The sequence below is a fragment of the Vigna unguiculata genome, chromosome 2 (assembly GCF_037176805.1).
Source record: "Vigna unguiculata cultivar grain cowpea cultivar isolate G323 ecotype 2 chromosome 2, ASM3717680v1, whole genome shotgun sequence".
NCBI lineage: Eukaryota > Viridiplantae > Streptophyta > Magnoliopsida > Fabales > Fabaceae > Vigna > Vigna unguiculata.
In genome coordinates, this window is record NC_140793.1 from 24,851,803 (window position 1) to 24,877,748 (window position 25,946).

At 30.4% G+C, this 25,946-nt stretch overlaps 2 protein-coding genes across 3 annotated transcripts; one reads left to right on the forward strand and one right to left on the reverse strand.

Moving 5' to 3' along the window:
* The first annotated feature begins 6,382 nt into the window (after positions 1-6,382).
* LOC114173830 (GRIP/coiled-coil protein, putative (DUF1664)) lies at positions 6,383-12,388 on the forward strand. 2 transcript variants are annotated; one of them, XM_028058464.2, is made up of 13 exons: positions 6,383-6,584; positions 6,675-6,736; positions 7,267-7,338; positions 7,444-7,522; positions 7,704-7,774; positions 8,021-8,122; positions 8,963-9,052; positions 10,045-10,119; positions 10,397-10,429; positions 10,623-10,700; positions 11,020-11,088; positions 11,272-11,384; positions 12,118-12,388. In XM_028058464.2, the coding sequence occupies exons 1-13, from the start codon at positions 6,524-6,526 to the stop codon at positions 12,137-12,139; spliced, it is 927 nt and encodes a 308-aa protein (XP_027914265.1). In that variant the 5' UTR covers positions 6,383-6,523; the 3' UTR covers positions 12,140-12,388. The 2 variants fall into 2 exon arrangements, with proteins under 2 accessions (XP_027914265.1, XP_027914266.1); XM_028058465.2 differs by having other exon boundaries at positions 11,023-11,088.
* A 3,717-nt stretch (positions 12,389-16,105) lies between these two features.
* LOC114174263 (Pectate lyase family protein) lies at positions 16,106-18,858 on the reverse strand. The gene is made up of 4 exons (XM_028059071.2): positions 18,491-18,858; positions 17,723-18,389; positions 16,899-17,141; positions 16,106-16,611 (listed from the first exon to the last, which is right to left on the reverse strand). Exons 1-4 carry the CDS (start codon positions 18,709-18,711, stop codon positions 16,387-16,389), a joined length of 1,356 nt encoding a protein of 451 aa, XP_027914872.1. The 5' UTR covers positions 18,712-18,858; the 3' UTR covers positions 16,106-16,386.
* Between the last annotated feature and the right edge of the window lie 7,088 nt (positions 18,859-25,946).

A 25,946-nucleotide genomic window follows, 5' to 3' on the forward strand; every position in this document is an offset into this window, starting at 1 on the left:
GCAAGGCTCTTAGCGGCATCCCATAATAATGGGCATCCACTACTCAATTCAAAATTTTGGGGCAATTAATGCAATTATATTTATATTTGGATTGGATGAAAAGAATTGCCTGTCTTTAAGCATGTTTCTTTGCCCCAAGTTACAAAGGACTATCTTTATGGTTTCTCCTTGGCCTAATGTTAATTTTTCATGGGAGTTTCCATTTACGACATTAAGACAAAATTGACAGTTTTATCGCATTATTATTGAAAGGATTATTTGTTTCTTTTCCCATTTTTTCTATTTTAGATTATATGTCTTGGTTCCTTTCATGAAATTTCTTTTTCATTAACAAGCCCCAAGCTTAATGATTGATAAACCACCATTCTCTCAATTTATTTGTCAGAAATTTAATGATCTTTTATCTTAATGGTGTTTGTTATAATTGACTCCTTTGTTGTTTTTTCATGAAAGTAGTGATTACGATTGCAAAAACTAGTCTCTCTGGCTGGGATACGGCTTTTGAATTGATTACATCTATCTATTGAGGCTACTCTTCTAATTGATTTTAACAAGAAATTATGTTATCTAGGAAAAAGAAGAATTCACATGGAGGCAAATGGAATTCTCTCTTTCTATCTCTTCTCGGCCTCCTTTATGCTCTGTTAAAATTTTGTTTCACTTGTTGAACAGGTTGTCCTTGCTGCATCCATTGTGAGCAAATATGGAAAAGGTGAGTTCTCTGTGGCCCTCAACCCAAGTCCCTGACCTTTCTCTTTGATTGAATAGTTGACTTCTTCTTTTTTTAGTAATCTCTGAACCTGAAACACAGGTTATATGGTTTTAGGAACTAAAAGGTATAAATTCCTATAGGGCTAGTTGCTTTCCAGAAGTATATATATATTAGTTTGATATGTGGGAAATCTATTATCAAAAAATCTTTTGATTTGGTTTGTGGTTGATATATGTTGTATACTCCAATTCTTAAATTTATGATACATGATGTGTCATTTTTAGTCTACGTTTTCTTTTATATATGGAGTTATGAAATCCTTTCCCTAGTTAATAACTCAATCTGTTAGTTGTGTATGTATTTCAAATATTGTATCTTATCAATTGGCCCGTTACTTACTATTGTCAAATTCAAGATTAATTTTAGTTTTGTACACCAAAACTTAATTTGCATCACTTATAATGTTGAGTTTGGTGGTTAAAAATTGCAAACTTTTTCCTCTATCCAGTTTCGTTAAGTCCTTCAGCATGAAGAAATCTTTGCTCAGTTTTGTTATATGTATTGAGCCTCGAAGAGTAATTATATAATTTTTAATTTATTAAGAAGAATTCTTGTGGAATTTTTTTCAAAAATATTAGTAGCAAAATATATTTACAAATTCAATTTTGCATGAAAAAGTAGTTAGATTTATTTTTTTGTAAAAAACTATTCATGAATTTAAGATTCTTAAGCAAATTAATGAAGTTTAAATTTGCTGTAAAAAGTATTGCTATTTTTTAAATTGATTTTGTTATGATTTTTTTTTTCATGAAAATTTGCTGTAGATATTTTTCATTGGAAATTTTGTATGAAATTTTTTGTAAATTTTTAAATTTTACAATAATTTACCTACCAATCAAAATTTATAGGTAGGAAAAATAGCAAACATATTTTTCTTTTATATATTTGTAAAATGTCTGAAAACTCGAAAAATTCTAATAGGAATATGGTGGTCATAGTGTGATTTCTATAGTCTTCGTCAAGTTTTTTTTTTTTTTTTTTGTTTATACGTCTAATTATGAGTTTGAGAAGCAGGATTATTAATTTTTTATTACTCCAGATATCGCTGATAAATTACATTTTATATATATATATATATGCATGGTGACAGTGTGTAATATCTCTGCTTTATGGGGTTGTAGTTGCTGCTGAAAAGGTATTGGAAAAATCTGGGGATCAGGCTGAAGGTGAAAGGAAAATGTTGCTAAGGAGTTCATATCTTTATACGGTTTAATATAACCAAAATATTGTCTTTATATATACGAGAGGCTGAAAAATGATACTTTAACAAAAAAAAATTAATAACTTTTGACAAATTACTCATTTGGGTAAAAAAAGTACATTTTTTTTATTTTAGTTAAAAGTAAAAATTTATTTATTTTAATTTTATTTATGAAAATTTTGTCAAGTTCGTTAAAACATAATTTGTCAATCTAAATTGGTAATTTGTTAAAGTTTGGTAAAACAAACTTTATTAAAGTATCATTTTTTTCATTTATAATCTTTGTCAAAAGCATATTTTATTGTAGCAGAATTATGTATCCCACTATCGTTCTTCTTCAAAGACTTAATATGAAAATTAATTTGTAAGTTATATGGGAAGTGTTTTACTTTTAAATGAGGTTTAAATACATTTTTCGTCCTTATTTTTGTAGTGTTTATTGCGGATGGTTCTCATTTTGACAGAATGTTTAAAATGATCATCATTTTTGCTGAATGTTTAAAATGGTTCTCAATTTCACAATTTGTGTTTGATTTGGTCCTTTTCTGTGACGTCGTTTAAATCAATAACGGAGCACTATATAGGTGACATTGTTTGTATTACATTGCATTGGGGTGTGTTACGTGTACTGTACAGGTGTGGTAATTTAGAAACTATGCAGAACATCACAACAATCCAAGCACAAACAAACCCCACAATAGAATTACGAAAATCCTAACCCACGAGCAAACACAACCCAGAAAATCCTAAATCCACTTATTTCATTGATGATGATTAATTGGAAAATTGAAATAAAATGTGCGACTGCAATCCAACGATGAAATGAAAATTTCTTCTGCAAATCTGAGCTCAAGAAAGACGAAGATGAAGAAATTGCCTCCAACGATGAAGAGCACGACTCTAATCCAACTCAAGCCCTAATTGCAAAATTAATTAGCCATCTGTACAGTACACGTAACACACCCTAATGCAATGTAATACAAATAGTGCCACTTGTACATACAATGCTCCGTTACTGATTTAAACGGCATCACATAAAAATACTAAATAAAATACGAATTACGAAAATGATGACCATTTTAAACATTCGGTAAAAAATGATGACCATTTTAAAACATTCTGTCAAAATGAGGACTATCTGCAACAAACACTACGAAAATGAAGACGAAAAAGGTATTTAAACCATATAATTACTATTAATTAAATTATATTTTATTAATTTTCATATTTTTTATTTTATTTTATTTTTCAATTTAAATTAGCATTAGATTCGATTTGTTTTTACTTGTAATTTTGTATAAGATCGTATCATAAAATATTAATTTCTTCAATTTGATGTTAACTTTTTTATTTCAACGTGTAAAAGATTAAAAAGTAACCCACCTTATACTAAAATTAATACAACAGTTAATTGTTTTTTAGGATTAAAATAATTAAACTTTTAGTACTCTTTTTATGTTTTTAAGAGTTATATACATTTTTTTTAGTATTTGAAAGAGTTGATGGAATAAATATTAATTAAATTTTATTTATTCACTGATGCAATATTTATTATGTGTAATTTTGATATAACATCATGTAATATATTAGTTATTTTAATTTATAGCTAAATATTTTAATTTCAATGAAATAAAACATTAAAAGATATTCTAATAAATATTAAAAATGGTACAATAATTAATTATTTATTTAAAATTGAAATAAGTAGTAATATGTAAAAAAAAGTAAAGATAATAAAAGTTGTATTAAATTATAAAAGGTAGTAATAAAATGAAAATTGAATATGCTACAAGTTAATTGATGTTGATAATCTAATAGCTTCACTTTAAAGTATCGACCAACACTTTTATATCGGTAAAAACTAACCTATAAATTACTCACACGAGAGCTAATAGCTAGGTTGGGTCTTATCAAATGCATTCTTAATTTTATCTAAAAGAAGTAGTGGTAACATTTTACAAATAAATCAAACTTAATTGTAAAGGAAAAAGTTGTTTTTTATAAATATAGTATAGAGTTAAAATGTAAAATCTTCGAAAATAGTGTTTTAGAATTGATTGTGATTTAAAAATAGTGAAATTTGATTATTTTAATATTATAAATGAGATTTGATGACATATGATGAATCTAAGTCGATGTGTATGTGTTTAATGTGAATTGTTGTTATATATATATATATATATATATATATATATATATATATATATATATATTGATGCTTGAATGGTCTGATGGAATTTTATGTTGATTGGGAAACTTAGGATCAGATCAATTGAACGAATTGATGTTCCTTTCCATGTGCTAAAAATATTTTGAACCAAAGAATTTTGGGGGAATACCAATTTGAGCAGTAAATTAGGCATGAGTTCACGTAAATGCATAAAATTTATCTGTTGTGAACTAATGTGGCGTTGAGCGTCAGTTTTCATTGTTGAGCGTAACTTTTTACGCATTGTTGATGTTAAACGGTCGCACTGAGCGCCAAAGTTCACTGCAGGTCTAGGAGCATTTTAGTTCTAGGACATTGAGCGATAGATTGTACCACTAGGCGTCACTTATTGTGAGGGAAATGGCATTAAGCACCAGTTTCCTTTGTTGGCCCTATTTTCTTTTCTTCTTTCTAATTGTTTTGTTTGGATTAATATATTATGTTTATTGTTTTATGATTAATAATTGATATAGGAAAGATGTTGTGAGCATGTCAGTTTTCATTGCTAAGCGTAACTTTTTGTGCATTGTTGACGTTAAACGATATCTAGGTCGCGCTGAGCTCCAAAGTTCACTACAGGTCTGAGAGCATATCAGCTCCAGGACATTGAGCGGTAGATTGTACCACTAGGTGCCACTTATTGCGAGGCAAATGGTGCTAAACCAATTTCCTTTGTTGGCCTTGTTTTTCTTTTCTTCTTTATAATTGTTTTGTTTGGATTAATATATTATGTTTGTTGTTTTATGATTGATAATTGATATAGGAATGATATTGTGAGCATGTAAGATGATTGTGTTTAAGGAGTTTCAAGGGAAATTCTTTATGATGGTAATCTTAGTGTATGCCTTGACATAGAAGATGTTAGTAAGGAGATGTCATAAATTATAATAATCATTCACACTCAAATAGAGTATAATAAATTATGTGGTGAGAGTCACATGAGATTCTAGTCTTTGAACTTGTTTAATTTACCTAGTGTGTGGTTGGGTGATAACCCATTGAGGTTAGACTTTGCAGAGTCTAGGAACCATCACAGGTGAATGCCACTAGTGAATTCTATGTTAGTGACATATATCTAGATATTTGACTTTAGTGTCAACTAGTTGATGTACATATACATATATATTTTACTTATGTTGGTATGAAATTGACAAGATTTACTCTTTTAGAATAAATTTTTTATGTATACTATCTTACCCTATTGTGATTGTGTGTTTTGTGCTTTTTTGTGTTGTTCGTCTGTTACTTTTGTGATGATCACTTATTAAATGAGAGCATATGAAGTTACAAGTTTAGAGACAAACTAAAAGAGGAGAAACCATCAATCAAAATAGTGAAAGATATCAAGGAGCTTTACGGTTGTTAGTTTTTATATAGAAGTTGTTGAGTTTAGTTTAAATATATAAATGTTATATTTTTATAGTTTTATGTTTTGTGAGATTATAATAATATATTTTATACAATAAATTATTTGTTTTAAATAATAAAACATTCTATTTTATTAAATTTAAACTAGTAAAATATCGAACAATATATAAAAATGATTTAAATCCGATTTGACATCATGAACATTATTTTTCTCTTACATCTGAAACCCTAAACTTAGATTAAAAAAATGGTATCATAATAAAACAATCGACAAAGCAGAGTTATGGGTAACATTTAACTTTATACCGGGTTAAATAAAAATAGTACCTAACCCATAATAATATTTTTTTAAAAACTGAATAGTTAATATAGGGAATGAACATTTAACAATTTTTGTTAATAAAATCTCGAGAATATATCTGATATTTTGAGAAATTAAAACTAATGATTTTTCAAATCTTAAGATTTAACTTTTAAAATGCATCTACTCATAAGATGGAAACAAATATTTTGAAATAAATCATCTCGAATTTGTTGAGATAACAATTAATATTTTCATTATATTTTAAATAAAACAATTTTTTCGAAAATTGAGATGTTTTAAGTTTGTTAAAATTAAAATATGTTAACTAATGATATTTAATTAAAAACAAAATAAATATAGGACACATGATTTTGAAAAATGAAAAAGTAAATTTCAATTTAATGGGATAATCATTCCAGTTTCTCATATTTTCCGAAAAAGAAACAAAAATAAAATATCTTAATTAGTTATCTAAAGACATAAATAAAATAAAATTTGGAGGTGTATGGAGTGTTTCAACTTTTATTATAGGCTACAGAGTAGATATATATAAAATCGTAACGAAGTCGTTTGGAAGGCGGTTTCGTTCTCGTATTGGGTCAGTAGTGAAAGCATTTTATAGAGCAGACGAACCTGATCAACGAATCTTCCTCACTTTTCTCTCTCGCCATGGCTATGGCTATGCAAAGCGGAATTGGGATCTCCAAGATCCTCTTCATCGCTGGAGCAGGTACCTCTGTCTCACTCTATCTCTCTCTCTTAATAGCATATCGGTAGGTACTTTTTTTTTTCACTTTTGTGTTTCACTCTCTTCCTTCAGGTTACACCGGCACCGTCCTCATCAAAAACGGCAAACTGTCCGATATAATCGGCAACCTTCAGGTATTTCCAGCACCACTCCTTTTTCTCGTCGTAATATTCTACATCTCTCTCTTAACTTCAATTTTTTGAAATCCGCGTGATAAATTTTGTGCGATTGCTTTTCTGTTCGTTTTTCATTTGAGTTATGGATTTTGTAACGTTGTTGTCGAAGTTGAGGAGGCTGTGTTATGAAACCAGTAGTGGTGATGGAATTTTGGAATATTCGTTTTTAACCTATGGTAGGGTTTGGGAAGATTCGTTTTTAACTTCTTCTGTTTATCAGTGGCCGTGCGTGACCGCAAATACCTTTGGTTCCCACGAATTCGGTATGATTGTGTGATGCTGTAGCTACATATGGTGGTCATCTTGTATTTTCTATAGTCCTCGTGAATTAAATTTTCCTTTTTTTTTATTCGCCTATTATCAGCCCGAAAGCTGTATTATTATTTTTTTAATAACTTTGGATATTGCTTATATATATTATATTATATGTGTATTTGTGTATATATGTATGCTGATGGTGTTCAATTTCTCTATTTTTGGGGTTGTAGGTGCTGGTGAAAGGATTAGAAAATGGGGATCAGGAAGGTGAAAGTGAATATGCTGATGCAATAGCTGCTCAGGTAATGAACTGGGTGAACATGTCTCAGAGTCTTTTGTTTATGAAATGAGCTGGGAGGAGAATTTGAATTTTCTTATTACCGAAATGTTGCTTGACTTTGCTACAGGTGCGTCGTCTGGCAAATGAAGTTCGGCAATTAACATCAAGTAGACCAATCACAGTACTGAATGGGGGCTCTGGACAAAGTAATATATTCAATTCTACTATCTAATTTTGCTGTTACTTAAGATGGCTTGTTCTACTTTTTATGATTCTCTGCTATTCATATGTAGGATGTCAACAGGTTGATGTGTGTTGTGCAGATGTAGGCGTATTTTGTATGATCCATGCGTTGCTTTTCTAATTGTTTGTTCCCTATTTTGACAGGTAATTTATCATCTCTTATCGTTCCAGCTGCCGCCGTGGGTGCTCTGGGTTACGGTTACATGTGGTGGAAGGTGTGGAACTGTTTCTTGTTTGATTCTTGCACACTCTTCGAATAATTTCATTGAATGGTTGATAAGAAAATTTTCTGTATTTCTCGTTTTCCAGTATTTTTATAATTTTTTCTTAATTTTCTCTCGTTTAAAAGTAGCAAGTTGATGATATTCACCCTACAATTATTGTAATTTATTTTATGCGTTTAATATTTCTGAATTAACTGCTTGTGATTCTGATTTCTGTTTTCTCCGTTCCAATAACAGGGCATTTCCTTCTCAGATCTTATGTACGTGACTAAACAGAGTATGGAAAAAGCTGTTGGAGATTTAACAAAAAAGTTGCAACATGCCTCTGATGTGATTGCTGTAAGTGTTCATTTATTGCTTGGCATTTTCTTTTTATATCTTTATGTAACTATGTTTGTTAGGTACTGCTTACTTATTGCACTGGAAACTGAGACCCCATTGATGTAGAATTTAAAAGTTCTTCGTCCAACTGGATTAATTATAATCTATCATTCGTATGATTCACAACCAAGGTGTTTCACTTTGATTTCTATGGAGTTGCTACTGTGCTTTAATTTGTATTACAGGATGACTAGTGTAGGATTGTAGTAGAAAATGGTGTTTAAGGGTCAGTACAAATATATTGCTTGTAGACTCATGATCACAAACACCTTAAAACAGTAAAAGAATATCATCAAGGTAGATAATAAGCATCTGTAGCAGTGTTGTGCCTTATGAAATTGCCTCTTTATAAATATATAGGTTTCCCAAATGCAGGAATGTAACCACCTCAATCTGCTGGGCCAGATTTTGATGGGTAAGCAGTGATCAAGGGATAGTAAGTTCCATAACCACTTAGTTAAGGACCTATTGATGCACAACTTTTTTAACACAGGAAAGAGAAACGAAAAGAGTTGCTTACATTCTGTAGGTAACTTTGGATTCTGAAGAAGAAACGGTCTTCCCTATTACAAATAATTAGTCTGAAATTATTATTTTTATTAGAACACGGGACAGATCAAGAGATATAACTCATCACCAATAAAGTCGACTTATACATTTTAGTATACTAAAATGCATGTTGTCCCTAATAAGTGCGGGGGATTGTTCTGTTTGGAAGACTAAATATGAAAAATAGTACGTAAATTATATAATAAGATTTTTACTCGTACAATATCCTGTCAATTGTGATGATGGCAGGATGCCAAGAAGCATTTGATCCAGAGAATTCAGAATTTAGATGACAAAATGCTCAAGCAGATTGATTTGGCCCGGTCAACAAAGGATGAGGTATGTCTTTTGTCACATAAAAATTTATGCTTACACTCGTAGTGGCATCAAATGCATTCAATGATGCAATTATGAAGAATTCCTGGCAAAAATTTAAAATGCTCTTACATACATTCCTTTTCTATTTATCATAGAGCTGGTGCTTACTTATTCATTCTTTCCAGTCAAATGGATCAACTATTCTTTTAAAGTTACTGACTTTAACACTCAGTTTTGATGGATATCTATGTTAGTGAATACTGTGGTAGTTATAGCAAAACCCTTCATTGGGATGTCGTCTCATCCCTATCAGTGACCACTAATGAAGATGCTCACATGCATATCATCTGATTTATTCTTATTCATTAGTAGTGGAATATAAATCTTGAATCTTGGTTAGTAGTGGAATATCACGTTCTGTAAATATTAGATATGTTCCATACTTTCCCTCCTTCTATACCTCTTTTGGAAGCCTGACAGTTTCTATTCAGGGCAAAACATTCAACATTTTTTTTAATTAATCTCTATATTCTGCCAAAGACCAGTTACTGTATCTTTACAATTTCTCACAATATACACCTTTTCACCATACAACTTCAACCAGCTATATTAATTCTCCTCAATAAATTCAATCATAATTTTTAAACTGACAGCTAACCTGTTATCCAATCATAAAAATCTTCCAATCTCAAAAATCATTCTTTTTAAAATTCTTAATCTAGAATTTTTAACTTGGAAAGCCTTATATAGTTACTATAAGCAAATTACTAAGTTTTCTTTCATTACTAATTGAGGATCTACACGCAGTCTAGAAATATTCAGGACTTGTTTTTGATAGATGCCTATCTATTTACAAGTTACATAAGGTCGGCTGGCAATCTCTTTTAAATCAGCTGTGTAGTTCAGGATAAAGGAACTGAAACCAAGTTTATTAATGCCATATCCATTTTTATTATAATTTATAAACATCATGGGAAGCAAACAAATCTGTGGTTGTGATTCACCTTTCACAGGTTGCTGGAGTTCGAAGTACTATAACTAGTCTCCATGAGGACTTGGGTTTCTTGCAACAAACAGTGGAACAAATGGTATGTAATGTGTTCACTTTCTTGCTTTGGCCAGTTGATTGTCGTCATGGTTGTCTTGCTAGAATAGACCTACGATGATGCTTCGGCTTGATTATTTGATTTTCATTTGAATGAAAATATCTAACCTAAGTTGTATCAAAATAATATATTTGTGTTTTCCCCCAAATTGGCTAGCTGTATTATTTGACACTAGCTATATTTGTGCCTGTGACCATGCATGTACTTGTGTGCATCAAATTTTGATGTATTCTTATGTTGTATAGTTATGCCTTTTCAGGATGAAAGGTTGACTACATTGAGTTCTAAGCAGGTAAACTTTTTCATGTCCTCGCTGAATATCTAATTCTTGAACATTTTTATTTATTTTTATTTGGAACATCTCTTCCTCGTGTAAAGAATTGAAGTGCTAGAATTATTTGGTTGGTATGCACTTAAGATCTTAGTATTAAAATAGTTACACCAGTTGGTACACTTAAAGAACTGATTTAGTTGTGTGGTTGCAGGATTATGCAAATTATGGATTGGCATATCTTATTGACTTTGTACATGGAAAAGGCCAGAAAATGCCTGAACTTTTGCAGGTTGGAGTTTATTTCTTATATTTGTCTGTTCTGATCTTACTCACATTTGTGGTTTGTCACACTCAAATTTCCTTTTAATTTGCTGCTGAATATTCAAATATATTATTATATATGGTCTGGAGACTGGCTTATCACTCATCTGCTGAGAGTTTTGATGTAACAAGGAGAAACCTATATTAGCATGAAATATTTAGTGCTAACTTTTAGCTTACAGTATTACAACACATTCAGATATTTTTCTTGTGTGTGCTTGCTTTCTAGTTATATCTTTTGTGTTCTTGTTGAGATGATGATATGATATTAATTAGTAAATATTCAGCAGGAACAACTGAAAATTTCGGGGAAGTCCCCTAATATGATCACGTTTAAAGGAGCTCCAAATGTGATGGTATTCTTCTACCTTGTACTCTGTTTTCTACTGTTATTTTCCTATTGGCAAAGTGTCTGGGTAAAATATGTTAATATGCTTTAATGTTGCATTTATATCCTTAGTATATGGTATCCTACTGTATTCGTTAATTTGAAATTTGTTTCTTGTAATGTGCTCAATGATTCTTTCTTTCACTTGTAGGGTCTTAAAGACATAACAGAAACGTTGTCTATTGGTTTAGACAGGGCAGCTTCAGACACTATCATGCCTGATGGTGCGGAAAAGCTAACACAGCTACGGAGGCCATTGTTGAGGTTTGAATGAGCTCATTTTAGTTCTCTGAATATTTTCCGTGTGGATACATCACATGCGGTGTATTCTGGGGCACTATACTTTTCTATTACCTGGAGAGGACTGAAGAGATTGATTATAATTTCAATTTGATTCTCACCTTTTGAAAAGAATATTTGCTGTTAAACCGACTGCTTAAATTTTTTCTTTGTTAATGTTACTGTCGGGTGTGAAAACATAATGATTCTAACTGCTTAAACTTTTTCTTTGTTAAAGTCCCTGTGTTGTCGGAAGAGCATTGTTTTCCTTAAGAAGGCAATTTTATTTTTGCAAAAGTACAATGATTCTAAATCTGGAGATGGTAAAACATTCAATGTTGACAGTCAAACAAATTTGAAGTTTAGTTATTTATAGACTTCCATTAGCCCAGAATCTTCTCTTTTGAGAAAGAACAAAGCCTAACATAGTAGAGAAATCTTTTGAAAGTGTTTTGAATTGTGGGCTGTTTACTTGTTGTCTTTGTAATTAAGTCATTTATATACTTTCGTATCAGTTTCAGCAATGAAGGAATATTCGCTTTACTAATGTTAGTCTTGAGAGAGAGGAAACTAGGCACGCGATGCACTGCATGTGTTTCATCTATAAATAATATATACATATACTGTTACTCTGATTGATCTTGATAACTATTTCCTTGCGATTACAATTGCTCAATCTGCTTGCATTATTTTGATTCAAACAATTTGATTTTTTCAGGACTTCTTCAACCAGATGTTGATGACAAGGTCTTAAATCATGATGACGTAGCTTTTAAGCCCTCTTCCCACCTTGTTTTTTATTCAGCAGCGACTTTCAATTCTCTTGTTCATTAGATCATAACATGAGCTGTTATGATTTTTCACATATAGAAATTTACTTCTCTATAGCAGTACTAGACTGTATAACATTATATTGAAGCTAATGAATTGTTATTTTATGTTGTGAATAAAATTTTGCTATCAAGACAAGGTGTATGTTGGTTTGGTAATACCACGTCTTATGCCAGTTGCTTGTGTATCATTCTTAACTTCTATATTGTATTCGTTTTTCCGAACATTGTTATCGTCCTCTCCTAATGAACTAAGAACAAACAGTTTTTTCTTTTTCCTTGAGATTTTCTAAGCTAAAAATAGAAAGAAAAATTAATGTAATTTCTTTGTATATTAAAATTAACAAAAAAGTTCGTCCAAGTATAAATTTTTTAAAATTTATTTATTATTAAAAATTTATTAAAAGAAATACTTTAGTTGATGTTCTTCTCTATTTACTTTATGCATGTAATAGTAAAAAATAAAAGTTGATTTGGGTAGTTGTAGAAAATCTAACTATTATAATGTATGAAGTAGTTCCAGAAAAGTTAACGATTGAGGATATGTTGTATACTCTGAATAGAAAAATCCATAATTTATATTGTTCTATATGGCTAATTTGTGAAAAAGTATAAAAATAAAAAGTAATTGGAAACTAGAATTGTCAATACTAAAATATATCTTTTTGTGATGCAATAAAATAAAAACTCTATGAAGCTTGACATGTCAATGTTATTTTATGTAAACAAGGTATTTTAACATATAATTTTTACCAAAAATTTAAAATTTAATAAGTTCATGTTACATCTCATTTAATGGAGAAATTGTAATAAAAGATATCACATATTATAACAAGATAAAATACCAGAAAGCATGCGAGAATAACAATGTTATGTTTTAAAACAGATTGGCAAAATGTTGTTTAAAAAAAGCAAAGAATTATAAAGAAAACAAATTTTCAAAAGAGGTTTAACTAAACATCTCTATCATTATGGTTATTATTAGGGGTACTCCACATCTGTTTATACTAACATTGATGATCATTGCAAAAAGAAAAATACTACAAGAAAACATAACATAAACAAAAATAAAGGTAAGTTAGAGAAAGATAATTTTAACAGATAAACAAATAGATTATGAGCACGACAGCATGTGATAGAAGACGATAAAATACCCTTTAATTGGATTATTCAGATATATTTTGTGAAATCGAATTCACCAGTCATTTGCACTTGTGGTAGTTTCTACTATTGTAAAGAGTCATTATTAATAAGTTTCACCTTACGAGATATAAGGTTAGTCCATAATCATCTAAGATCATTATCCTGCCAAAAGTCTTATTACTCTCACCACATGAACTAGTCTACTCTACGTTAGTTTAACTGATTCATTAGAGTGTCAGGATCCTTACTTGAATCCTTAAGTCACTACACACACTACTTTATCATCAAAAGGGGTTTCTTTATGAAATTTTCACACCAAGTCCACATGTTATCTCATAGTAATCATCATCTTATGTTAAAAACATCCAATACAGTCTCAAAATACAACATCATATATGCAACACATTATACAACATGCTCTTGAGGAGTAAAACAGCCAATCATGTAAGAAATCAAGCATTTCAACATTTTCCTGCACCAGCCTCGCTCAAATTAGGAGCCCTCGCTTAAGCTAGACATTTTTGCTTAGACGAGAGCTCGAACAGAGGCACTGTGAGATTCTACGAGTTCTCGCTTAAGTGAGATCTTCTTGCCTGAGCGAGATTGCTTTTTGCTCAAAATTAAATCTTCTCGCTTGAGCGATAACTCGAACAGAGACAAAGGTGAACTTTTACTACTCTCGCTTAGGCGAAAGCTGCTCGCTTGGAAAACAATAGTAGGTTTCTCATATGTTCACGCATGCAAACCCAGAACACAAGCAAAACAAAACTCAATTCATTTTCATAGAACATAAACATCAAACAGGAAAACATGATTCAGAATCCAAAGACATGCAATACTCTTAAAAAGTTTTGAACCCTAGCTTCTCTTACCCTAACAGATGCTAACCCCACAAAACAAGCCCCAAACAGAAGTGTACACAACACTACATCTTAAGGAGACTGGCAAATAAGAACAAAGAGAGTAAATAGTGAGGTCTATGACCACAAATTCGAATCAAACCAGAAACTTCGGAACTGAAAAGAAAAGAAAAAGAAATGGAGGTTTTGAGTTAGACTTACGCAGAGGAAAAGAACGATCAGTTAACTCGGAGAAGGATCTCGCAAAGGTCCTAGCTCAACTTGTGTTTCAAAGGAGAGAAAGAAAGTGAGTTATTTGGGTTGAGGAGACAGAAAGTAAAGGTAAAATGGAAACTGAAAAGATTATAGAAAGAAACCACTGAACTGGCTAGACCTTTTAAACAAATTAGGCCCAAAAATTTTAAAAACATAAATGAGTTTTACAGTTCATATAACCACTATTTGTCATCAATTATGATTGTTGAATTAGTTTTTCAACTTTAAGTTAAATTTATAGTTTGACAAATATTGTTTTTGAATTATTCGTAGGAAATCGACTCATGACCTTTTTCTCATTTTCTTTTCATCAAATGACAAGTCATCTTATGAATTCATTAATTTTATAGTTAATTTTGATAAATTCGTTGTAAAATTTTTCACGGAGACTCAAAGATGTGATTTTATTATTTAGGACAATTAAGAGAAATTTTACTTAATAGTAGCTATGTATTAAAAAAATGTAAGCAAATTTTTAGATTTTTCTTACATCAGTGCAAGAGACGTTTTATCAATATTCATCTCGGGAATTTTTAAGCACTTTCACGATTCGGTTGGAATCAATGAAATTCAATTAATTGGCTGGAAAAATGATTTTGAATGCAAACATTCTTATGCAAAATAGTTAAAAATTAACCAAAAGTTGCAAATAAATATTTGTTTTGAGAGAAAAACATATAATTTACTTTGGAATAAATTGGAATCAACCACCCAATTGAATTGGTTGATCAATATTTTGTCAAGATTGCTTATGGATAGTTTTACTAAATTTTAGTGTTATACTGATTTTGAAATGTGTTCTGACATCATTTACACTTTATTTGACTTGTTAGTTAGCCTTTTCCTTTCTTCCTAAAAGCCTTATAACTTGTGTGTTCCAAATAAAGTGTTGATGTTGTTAATATAGTTTCTCACAAACCTGTTGCTAGTTCTCCACTCTATTTCTCTCTTTAACTAGCCAGTTACCTGTGCATTCTAATTGAATTAGAGAATTGATATTTTCAGGAGTTTTAATTTGGAATTTTTGTCATATCATTGTCATACTTTATTTATGTTTTTTCTTAAAAAAATGGTGATAGAAGATTCAGGCTTGGGGTAAATAGGTTTGCTTTATCATATGAAATTCAAAAATATCATAAAGGAAAAGGTTGGAGAAAAAGTGGTCAAAAGTTCATACTCCTCCCGAATAAAGCACACTTGCTCAGATATAAGAAACCCATTTATATTCTAATTCTTAAGTTAATATATAATTTTTTTATTACTAATCAAATTATTAAAGTTATTCATTTTTCCAGAGCTCAGGATTTTATTAATATAAAACATCTTTTAAAGTGTTCAAGAATTTATTATTAGATAACTAAACTAGTAACGATTTATAAATTATTTAAAACTTCTTTAATCAGATATTTTCATTCAACGGAACTCTACCATAACTGTGATGTAAGATCCAAATACACAGCAAATGTGATTTAAACTGCATTGACATCCATTTTTTCTGATACATACGAGAAAGAAAGCCGATACTGTACAAAGAAACAGAAACGGTGACAAATTCACAGCAACGCTACGAAGCATCTGGAATATACAAGAAGAAAATTATACTATGATTCCTAATTTTTTGATTTACATACTTTTAATTAGTATAAGTCATTTATTCTTTTAAGAAAAGGATAGTAATATATTAATCAATGATCCATATTAAACTACGTCATGAAATAAAAGATGAAAGTCAAACGATGAAAGTCATACTATAGTTATCCTATACAAGAATACCTACCTATCTCTACATGCATGCGTTGCAAAAGGATTCCCCATAGCTTAATTACACTGTACACACATGTCACAGAAAGATGGATTTGGTTCTCATGCACTCTCTTTTGGGACTTGAATGGGGTCTAATTAACAAGGCTTGCCCTTAACGCATTTAAGGGCCCCAGCATAGCGACTGAGCCTTACCACATATGAGCCAGGTTTGGAGGACACCATGTCATTCTTTGCGAAGGGCCTGTTGGTTAGAACGGGCCCACTTTCTATGAAATAAGCTCCATTCACCATCTCATCCCTTATTGATCTCCATTGCCAGTTTTTCCACTCTTCCTGTGTTGTTAAGGTCCTCTTTGTTATCTTCACCAACACCAAAACATCAAATTATGTCAGTATCTCTTGCTTTTACGATGAGTTGAGAATAGTTCAAATATGAGTCAAAGTCCCACATTATTTAAAAATAAAATTAAACACTATATAAGACGAGAAATTCATAATCTTATTGTCTTGAAAGTTTAAGTTAAAAATAATATGAAATGTCTTATATATGTAAAATCAATATCATATATATATAACCACAATCTCTTAATGATATCAGTATAAGAAGAATGTAATGAAACTTGTACCAAGGTTTGAGTATACATTACCTCTTTAGCATTGTGGTCGTCAGGGGCTCTAAATCGGTTTCCCTCACTAATAATTGTAGGATGCTTGCTACCACCAACGGCATACATTTCCCAATTAGTGTAATCGTTGTTAACCACATGAAAAAAACCATGCCTGCATCTTGGCATCCTTTGCACTAATCTCTTACCAAAGTGGTTGAATAACAGTGTGATCTGCATTACCTTATCCACAGTATGGCTGTCACTCGCACCAAACAGCATCACCTGCATCATTATTTCATCAAATTTACTCATCTATTACTAAAAATCATCCATGTGATTATAATTACAAGTATTTCCAAATGTTTTGTGGAACTAAACAAACAAGTAATGATGATGCTCAGAGTTACAAGGTGACTCGGTGGTAAAGTTAGAAGAAGAAGTGAGAGAAGTTGTTGATTCAACTCTTATCCAGACTCTTGAAAATTAACATTATAAGGTTAATTTAACAGGTTTAGAAACGTATCTTGAAAATAACACTTTAGTATATTATGATTTTCTGTATTTTATATTGAGCACTACTCTATTATTTATAGGTCCTTTAACCTGAACTCATATACATTAAATATAACTATTACTATCAAATCACAGTTATTAGTAACAGCGTACCTACCCAACTATATTATCTAAACACAATTAAATGAATATCATAATTATTATTAAGAAATACTCCTATCTTTTATATTTTTTCAACTACTTTTATTTAAGTTTGTCCAACAAAACAAGGGATGAGATAAGTTTTGGTCTAACTTTTCCACTAACAAATATCATTTGTGAATAAAAAAGAAAAAGAAACGAGTGATGACCTCATTGTGATCTGTGAAGTGGCTATTGGAGATGGTAATAGCAGTAGAACCCATAATAGCATCGATCATTCCATCTTGGCAGTTTCTCATGGAAACATGGTCAATCCAGACATGGCTAGAGCCAAAGATGGAAATTCCATCACCATCACTCTGAGTCCTGTGGCCGTAGTGGGTCTCAGAATCTCTGATAAGTCCACCATTTCCAGTCTGAATGTCAAAAATTTTGATTCCATGAATGATCACATTCTTGACGAATTGGAGGGTAAAACCAGCCCCATTCACAATGTAGACATCAACTCCTCTTCCATCAATGGTCTTGTTACTTGCCACAATCAGCTCCTGGTTCAGCCTAATGGTCATGCTTCGAGAAAAATAGATCCACAATGGTGCTGTTCTTGTAACCGCATACCTAAGAGTACCAGGAACAGGATTCACCATGTCATTATCCAAGTTACTGGTTACCTTGTAAAACGAACCATTCTTTCCCCCAACAGTGTTTCTGCCAAAACCTAGCACACAATCTGCCAACTTTTTTCGATTCTTTTCCCAGTCCTTGTCACACCTCCAACATCTGTCAATCGGGTTTGTTGCCACGCATGCAGAATTTGCTAACTTTCCTGCCAACTTCCTTCCCTTTTTTTCCTCTTTTTCATCACTAACTATCAGGCTGTTATGTCATAACAGACAGCAGAAAAACAAAAACACTATCATTCAACAAAACAACATGGCATATATGAATATATGTGAAGATTTTCCCATGAAACTCACTCAGTAATATTATCAGTCACGTTGCCGGTGAATGAAAATGGGTCATCAATATAAGCTTTCTTGTTCTCTTGTTCAGCACTTGCTTCTCTTTTCTTCCAATAATCATCAAATGAATTAGCTTGCTTCTCCCAGAACTCCTCATCCTCTAACACATTGCCATATAAAGTAGGTATGTTCACTACCAAACAGGTTAAAAACAAAATGGTGTATAATTTAGTCATGGTGTTTCTCTCTATCTATCACTCTTTTTTTTTTTATTATTATATATTTATCTATTTAAGTAATGATTTTTTTGGGTGATAATGGCCAAGGGGAATTAAGAACCTCAGCCGAATTGATAGAGTTATTAATAATGCTCTAGCAATGAAATGAATACATAACTACGTGTTTATATATGCTACATGACTGATCACATTAAGAGAGACAACAATGGAGATAGTTTCGATTTCAAGGCTATCAATGATTTTAACCCTACAAAAGTGGATCATTTCAAACAATCTTAGACGCTATAATTTTTGTTTGTTCTACCTTGAGAGGTGGAAGACCAGACATGTTATGCTCCATTCCTTTTTAAGCATTACTAGTCTTTCTACCCGTGCAACGCACGGATTTTTTTAAATGTACTATTTTTGATAATAGGAATTGATTTTTTAATATTTATTAACCTATAAGGTTATAATATAATGTCTTTAAAAAAATAACAATAAAAGAAGAACAAATTACATACCTATAATCTGTTTTTAGTTAATCAACTTCATAACTTTCTTTGGTACACAAATTTGATTACTTCTTAAATCAGCATAATGTTCATTGTAAGCCTTGAACTTTAGGCAATAGATCCTGCATTGAACAACAAAATTATAACAAATATTTTAATTATAACAATAGATCATGCATCTATATTTATACAAACTTTCAAATTAAAAGAAAATTAGAAAATGAGTTGTTGGCTAAAGAAAACTTAAAACAAAAAATATTTCTCCGTTTAAACCTGTAAAAAAAGTGATGAAGAAGTTAGATCTGACAAAATATAAGCAGAAAATGAGTTGTTGGCTTAAGAAAACTCAAAACAAAAAATATTTCTCCGTTTAAACCTGTAAAAAAAGGATGAAGAAGTTACATCTGACAAAATATAAGCAGAAAATGAGTTGTTGGCTTAACAAAACTCAAAACAAAAAATATTTCTCCGTTTAAACCTGTAAAAAAAGGATGAAGAAGTTACATCTGACAAAATATAAGCAGAAAATGAGTTGTTGGCTTAACAAAAATGAAAACAAACAATACTTCTCCGTTTAAACCTGTAAAAAAAGGGATGAAAAAGTTAGATATCACAAAATATAAGAAGAGGATGAGTTGTTCGGTTGAGATAACTGAAAATAAAATCGACTTCTGGGGTTATCAAACAGTTGAAAAGAGGAAGATGAAGAGTTGTTGAATGTGGTGAGAAAACCAGAGAAAAGAGGAAGGTTGAGAAGAAGATGAAGAGTGTGGACTGCGAAAGAGAGGAGAAGAAAAGAGAGACAGAGAGAGAAAGAGAGAGAGAAACTTTTTGAAGGTGATAATAATTGCATTTTGAATTTTTTTTAAAACGCTGAAAATTGTGGTTAATTGACACGTTAGCCATTTTCCCTTTTGTAGAATGAAAATTTTGAAATGAAGTGGGTCAGATATATTAATTTATAGAGAAAGTTGTCATTTGTTAATTTATAATTGTATATAGTATTAGATTAGTAGCTAATAACATTTTTAGTTTAGGTTTTAAATATAACCGCAACATTCTTGTTTTAATGTCAAATAGCTTTTGGCTACGGTTTGTTTTATGACAAGGAATTTTCTTGTGGAAAATCTAAACTAAATGTCTCACCCTACTAGTTTTAAAGCTTATTTGATTGATGTTTTTAATAAATTAACTATATTTTCTATGATTTTAAACATACACGTACATATCTTATTATTTTTTAATAAATAACATTCAAATTTTCTCATACTTTTAATAAAATTGCACTCATCTTATCTTAAGAAATTATTCGATATTTTTAATTTCCATAATTCAAGTTTCAATTGGTATAATGTTCTTAAATAAAATAATAAATATTACTAATAAAAATATAAGAATTAATGTGAGTATTACTTATTTAAAACATAAAAGATATAAAGGTTTTTTAACGAAATAAAATCGTTATAAAACTATTTTAGTAAAAATCTAAGGAAAATAAATGTTCAAAATTATAATATTCTTCCTCAATTTAGCATTAAACACATATTTTCTCATGTTGACCAAACTTTTGTTTGGCAAGTTGGTGACGATATAAAATCTGATTTAATTTGGACATATTCATGGTTCACTAGATTTATTGTTGATAGAATGAATATTAACTTCTTCATTCATAACAAATCCAGTCAAATTCCTTCTTTTATGCTAAAATTTATAGGTTAGGATCTTGAATATTATGATTCTTATCTCAGAAACATGATGATAAAAGCAAACTCACATCTAAGGATGCATCATTTAAAACCACAAATCCTCATTTTGTTCATTGTAGCTATGTTGTTGTGGGTTAAGCGATATCACATACCAAAAATTTATGCAACAATATTCTGAATATGATTTTAAAGTTGAATATGATTTTTTTTTTTAAAAACTAATTTTACGGGATACGAGTTGTTTATGTACATGAATTACAAATTAAAGGATTAAAGGGACAAAGATTCTTATAGACTGAAATGTTAGGAAATGTTAAAAGATACGTGTTTTAAACTTTGTTAAAAGAAGATAAGAAATGTATTGATAGTTTAATTAATTAAGATATTAAGGGTTTTTCTTTTATTTAGTGCGATGATATTTTTCTAAAAAAAACTACACAATTATTATTACTGGTGATTTTTTTCTGCATTACCAAACAAATAATTGAGAAAAATGTCAAGGTCTGACCCTTTGTTTTTCTTTGTTACAGAGAATAATCAATATACAGAACTTCTTCATTTTGTTTGATGCTCTAACAAAAAAAATGTTATATTTTCAGTGTCATGTTATAAGTGTTAAATGTTCTGTTTTGCAGCGTTAATAATGTGTTGCGAAATGAGAAAATAAGAGAAGAAAAAAGATATATAAAGCAAGTGTAAACTTTGTTTGATAGCAATGTGAAAGAAAATGAGAGATTGGGTCTGACACGAAAATGTAGGAGGGAGAATACGATAGGTGATGCCCCAATCTACCAAAAGCCTGAATCAATCAATATGTAGTATCCAGGGCATTGCCAAATTTTTAATTTTAACTCCGTCTTTCGCTTATTATAAGATCAATTTTTCATCTAATTTATATATTATATTTGGAAGTCCCACATCGCTTATTAATGATGTTAGTTTTTGGTATTTAAGTGAGAGAAACTTTTGCATTATGAACCAACTTTGTGAGAATGGATTAAGTTTAATTTCACTTTCTAATATAATATAAGTGGCTATCCTAGCGAGGTTTATTGGGTATGGTATCTCATTTGACTTGGTCTTAAAAATTAGTTTAGTTATTTGATATATCAAATTCAACAAAACTCGTTAGGTTAGGTTTCACAAAGTTGGTTTTTAAAAATTAAATAGTTATATATGTTTTGTAAAATTGGAATTCGTTCTTTAAACTTTGATACATTTTGAATATAGTTATTTTAACCTTTAATATAAAAAGTTTGTTGGGTAGTGATGGGTTTATATATTTCATATGAAGTTATAGTTATTGAGAAATTGTGATTCTATATATATATGACATTAGACTTACATATATAAGTCATTTGACACCACTTTTAAGTCAAAACCTTAAGCCAATGTGATTATGAATTTTTACTCTTATATAAACCCTCTAGGGTGAGTCCCTTTCGGCTCTAATACTACTGTTAGGATATGTTTCATATGGTTTGGTTATAGTCATTGAGAAATTGTGGTTCTATATATATGACATTAGTCTTACACATATAAGGTATTTGACACCACTTTTAACCCAAAAATTTAAAGCAATGAGGTTATGGGTTTTTGTTCTTATATAATGTTTAACTTTGTCTATTCTATCAAATCTGAAACTTTGACTCAAACTTGGACTATTTCTAATAGGTAGATATTTTGTTGATTTCATAATTGTTGAAAATATTTTGGTAATAGTATTGGAAGAGTGTGAGACATCTATAATCTTGCTAGAGAATTTATTTAAAGATTATTATGACAAAAAAGTGTTCATGATCTACAACCCACAAACAATGATGGTTGATGAAATAATATCATATTGTTGAACAAAATAAAAAGAATTTTTAAGCAAAATCATGCATCAATGGGTGAGCTAGCAGGAAAAAAAAAAAGGACAGAAAAGCTATACATCTTATCAACATTGGGGTAAAAAAGGTCATCCAACTTTTAGATATTGGAAGAGACTAAATGCAAAAATGCAATTAGTGCAACTACATGAAATATGAAGTTTGTTACTTTCAATTACAAAAACCACGTACATTGACAGAACTTAGATTTCTAGTTCAGAGTCGGAAAAACAATTTGTAGTTATTTTTTTTCTTGATTAGTGAATCAAGTGAAAATTTATTTATTGATAATGATTTATCAAGTATGTTATCTTTTATAATGCTTTCCCGGGCTAATAAAAGTCAAACAATTTCAAATAAGTCAAAATAGGCATTGGTGGTTACCTCTCAATCAAAGGAAAGTGGATAGCTACAATCACAAGTCTTACAAACAAAGAAAACTACTTCACAAGTTCTTTATGTTCCTGAAATGAATCAAAACTTGTTCAATGTCAATCAACTTATTTAATGAGGACTTAAATTTGTCTTTAACGAAAAATGTTGTTCGATTAAAGATGTAGTTTGTAAAAATATCTTTAAGGAGAACATGAAAGGAAAAAGTGGTGCTCTTAATTCATTAGAGAAGGAGCGTTGTTTTCTTAATTAAGAAAATTCTCAAAAATGTTGAATTTGACACATGTGGTTCAGGCATTATCATTATTAATGTTCTAGTTGAGTGAATCATCTCTCACTTGATGCTCTTGAGCTTGAGAACCAACTTTTCAATTGCAAAGTTTTTCAATTTGACAAGCATAACAAAAAAACCTTTTCCAAAGGCAATGGTAAGAGCATTGAAAAAATTTCAATTCATTTACACAAATGTTGCAAAGCCTTAAAGAATACTTCCATTGAAATATAATCTTCATTATTTTATATTTTTGTATAGAATGTTTATCTTCAATCTAAAAACTATTGAAGCAAAGTGCTTAAAGGTGGCAATGCATGATAAAGCATAGTGTTGGCACATGAGGTTCAGACACTTAAACTTTGCAGAATTAAAAGTTGAGAAGAAAAAGAGATGGTGAGAAGGATGTCTGCAATCAACAATCTCAATTAGTAGTGTGAAACATGTCTTCTTGGAAAGCATGAAAGAAGATGTTTTGTGGAAATAGTTGCATTAAGAGAAACCAAGCCTCTTCGACTTATACATGCCATGTATGTGGTCTAGTTGATCCACCGTTATTCAATAAGAATAAATATTTCTTACTCTTCATTAATGATTTTAGTAGAAAAATATGGGTGTACTTTCTCATACAAAAGTCAGAAGCTTTTGTTGCTTTCAATAATTTCAAGGCTCTAGTTGAAAATAAGAGTGACTTTGAAATCAGAGCTTTGAGACCTTTAAGACCTGATTGAGGAGGATAATTCACTTCAAGGGAATTCAATGACTTTTATACATCACATGGAACTCATCGCCCATTTATTATTTCTAGATCACCACAACAAAATGGAGTAGTAGAAAAGAAAAACATAACTATTATCAACATGGTCGAAAGCATGTTAAAAGCCAAAAATATGCACAAGGATTTTTGGTTGCAACTGCTCCCAATGTAGTTTATTTGTCTAATCATTCTACAACGTCAAATCTAAAAAAATCATGGAGTGAAAGGAAGCCTAGTGTTAATCAATTGCGTGTCTTTGGGAGTATAGCTTATGAACATGTACCAAAACAAGAATCAAGGCTTGATGATCGAAGTGTCAAACATGTCTTTGTCGGTTATGATATTTAATTTAAATGCTACAAATTATACAATTTGAGTAATGGTAAAGTGATGGTAAGTCGTGATTTTGAATTTGATGAAGGAACTATGAGGAAATAAGAGGCTCAAGAAGAAAAGAATTACAATTTTCTTCCATATCTTGGAGAAGATGGAGAAGATCAAGAAATTACAATTCAAGATGTCACTCTTCCTCATTCACTCCCTCCATCACCAACATTTCATGTTGAAGAAGAAAGTATGAGTAAAAGGCTAAGCAAGACACGAGATATATGTGACATCTACGAAAGGTCTAATGAAGCCAATTTTAATCTTGAAGAATTATATTGCCTTCAAATGGATTATGGGCCATTCAATTTTGAGGAAGTCGTGAAAGATAAAAGGTGGAGATGTGCCATGGACAAGGAGATCAATTCAATCAAGAAGAATGATACTTGAGAATTAAGAACTTTTCCCAAAGGTCATGAACAAATGGAGTAAAATAGGATTCAAAGCTAAGAAGAATGCTAGTGGAGAGGTGGAGAGATACCAAGCATGTGGAGCTCAAGTATGTCAAAACTCAAGATCAAGTTGTAAATATCTTCACGAAGTTACTAAAGTTTGAAGAGTTTCAAAGACTAAGAGCAGAAATTGATGTAAAGAAGAAAAATTCAAATTATAAAAGAGAAATGTTACTATATATACATATATATATATATATATATATATATATATATATATATAATGACTCATTGTACTTAGTATTTTCAAAGAAAATTTGAGTTTTCTCTTTAACTTCTCACCCTTCCTCTAACAAAGACAAGATGTTTTTACAAACATATTTAATTTCTTTATTTTGTAATATTTTAAGTTTGTAATTAAGAGATACTCTTCTTGTAATTAATTTTTGGTACAATTAGTAATTTGTAGAATAGTATTTAGTTGGGTCCTCTCAAATCCAAATAAGAGAAAAGGTGCTCGGAGCTTCATCGGTATAAAATGAACAAATAAAGAATGTTTTACAATAAATGACCAAACATAACTATTATCACTTGATCGATCAAACTAGGATATCTGTAATAAAAATTTGTATTAATTTCATTTTCATTAACATATGAATTTGAGGATTTCTTTTCTCATAAATAGTCATGTTTTGTCAAGACAACTTTAATATAGTAAATTTGATTGGCCTTTTGTGTTTGTGTAAAACTTTTTTTGGAATTTTATCTTATTAGGAGCTTATTTTAAAGACACATGAAAACGTCTTTTATATAAGTTACTCACCTTTCTCCATCATCCCCTAGAGTCTTCAAATGTTTTTCGTTTTGTTTTTTCATTCCATACATCCATTATCCTTCTTTGTTTTGCATTGTTCTACTGTTCATATCTCGTTCTTGTCTTTAATTCAATTTGTGATCAAAATCA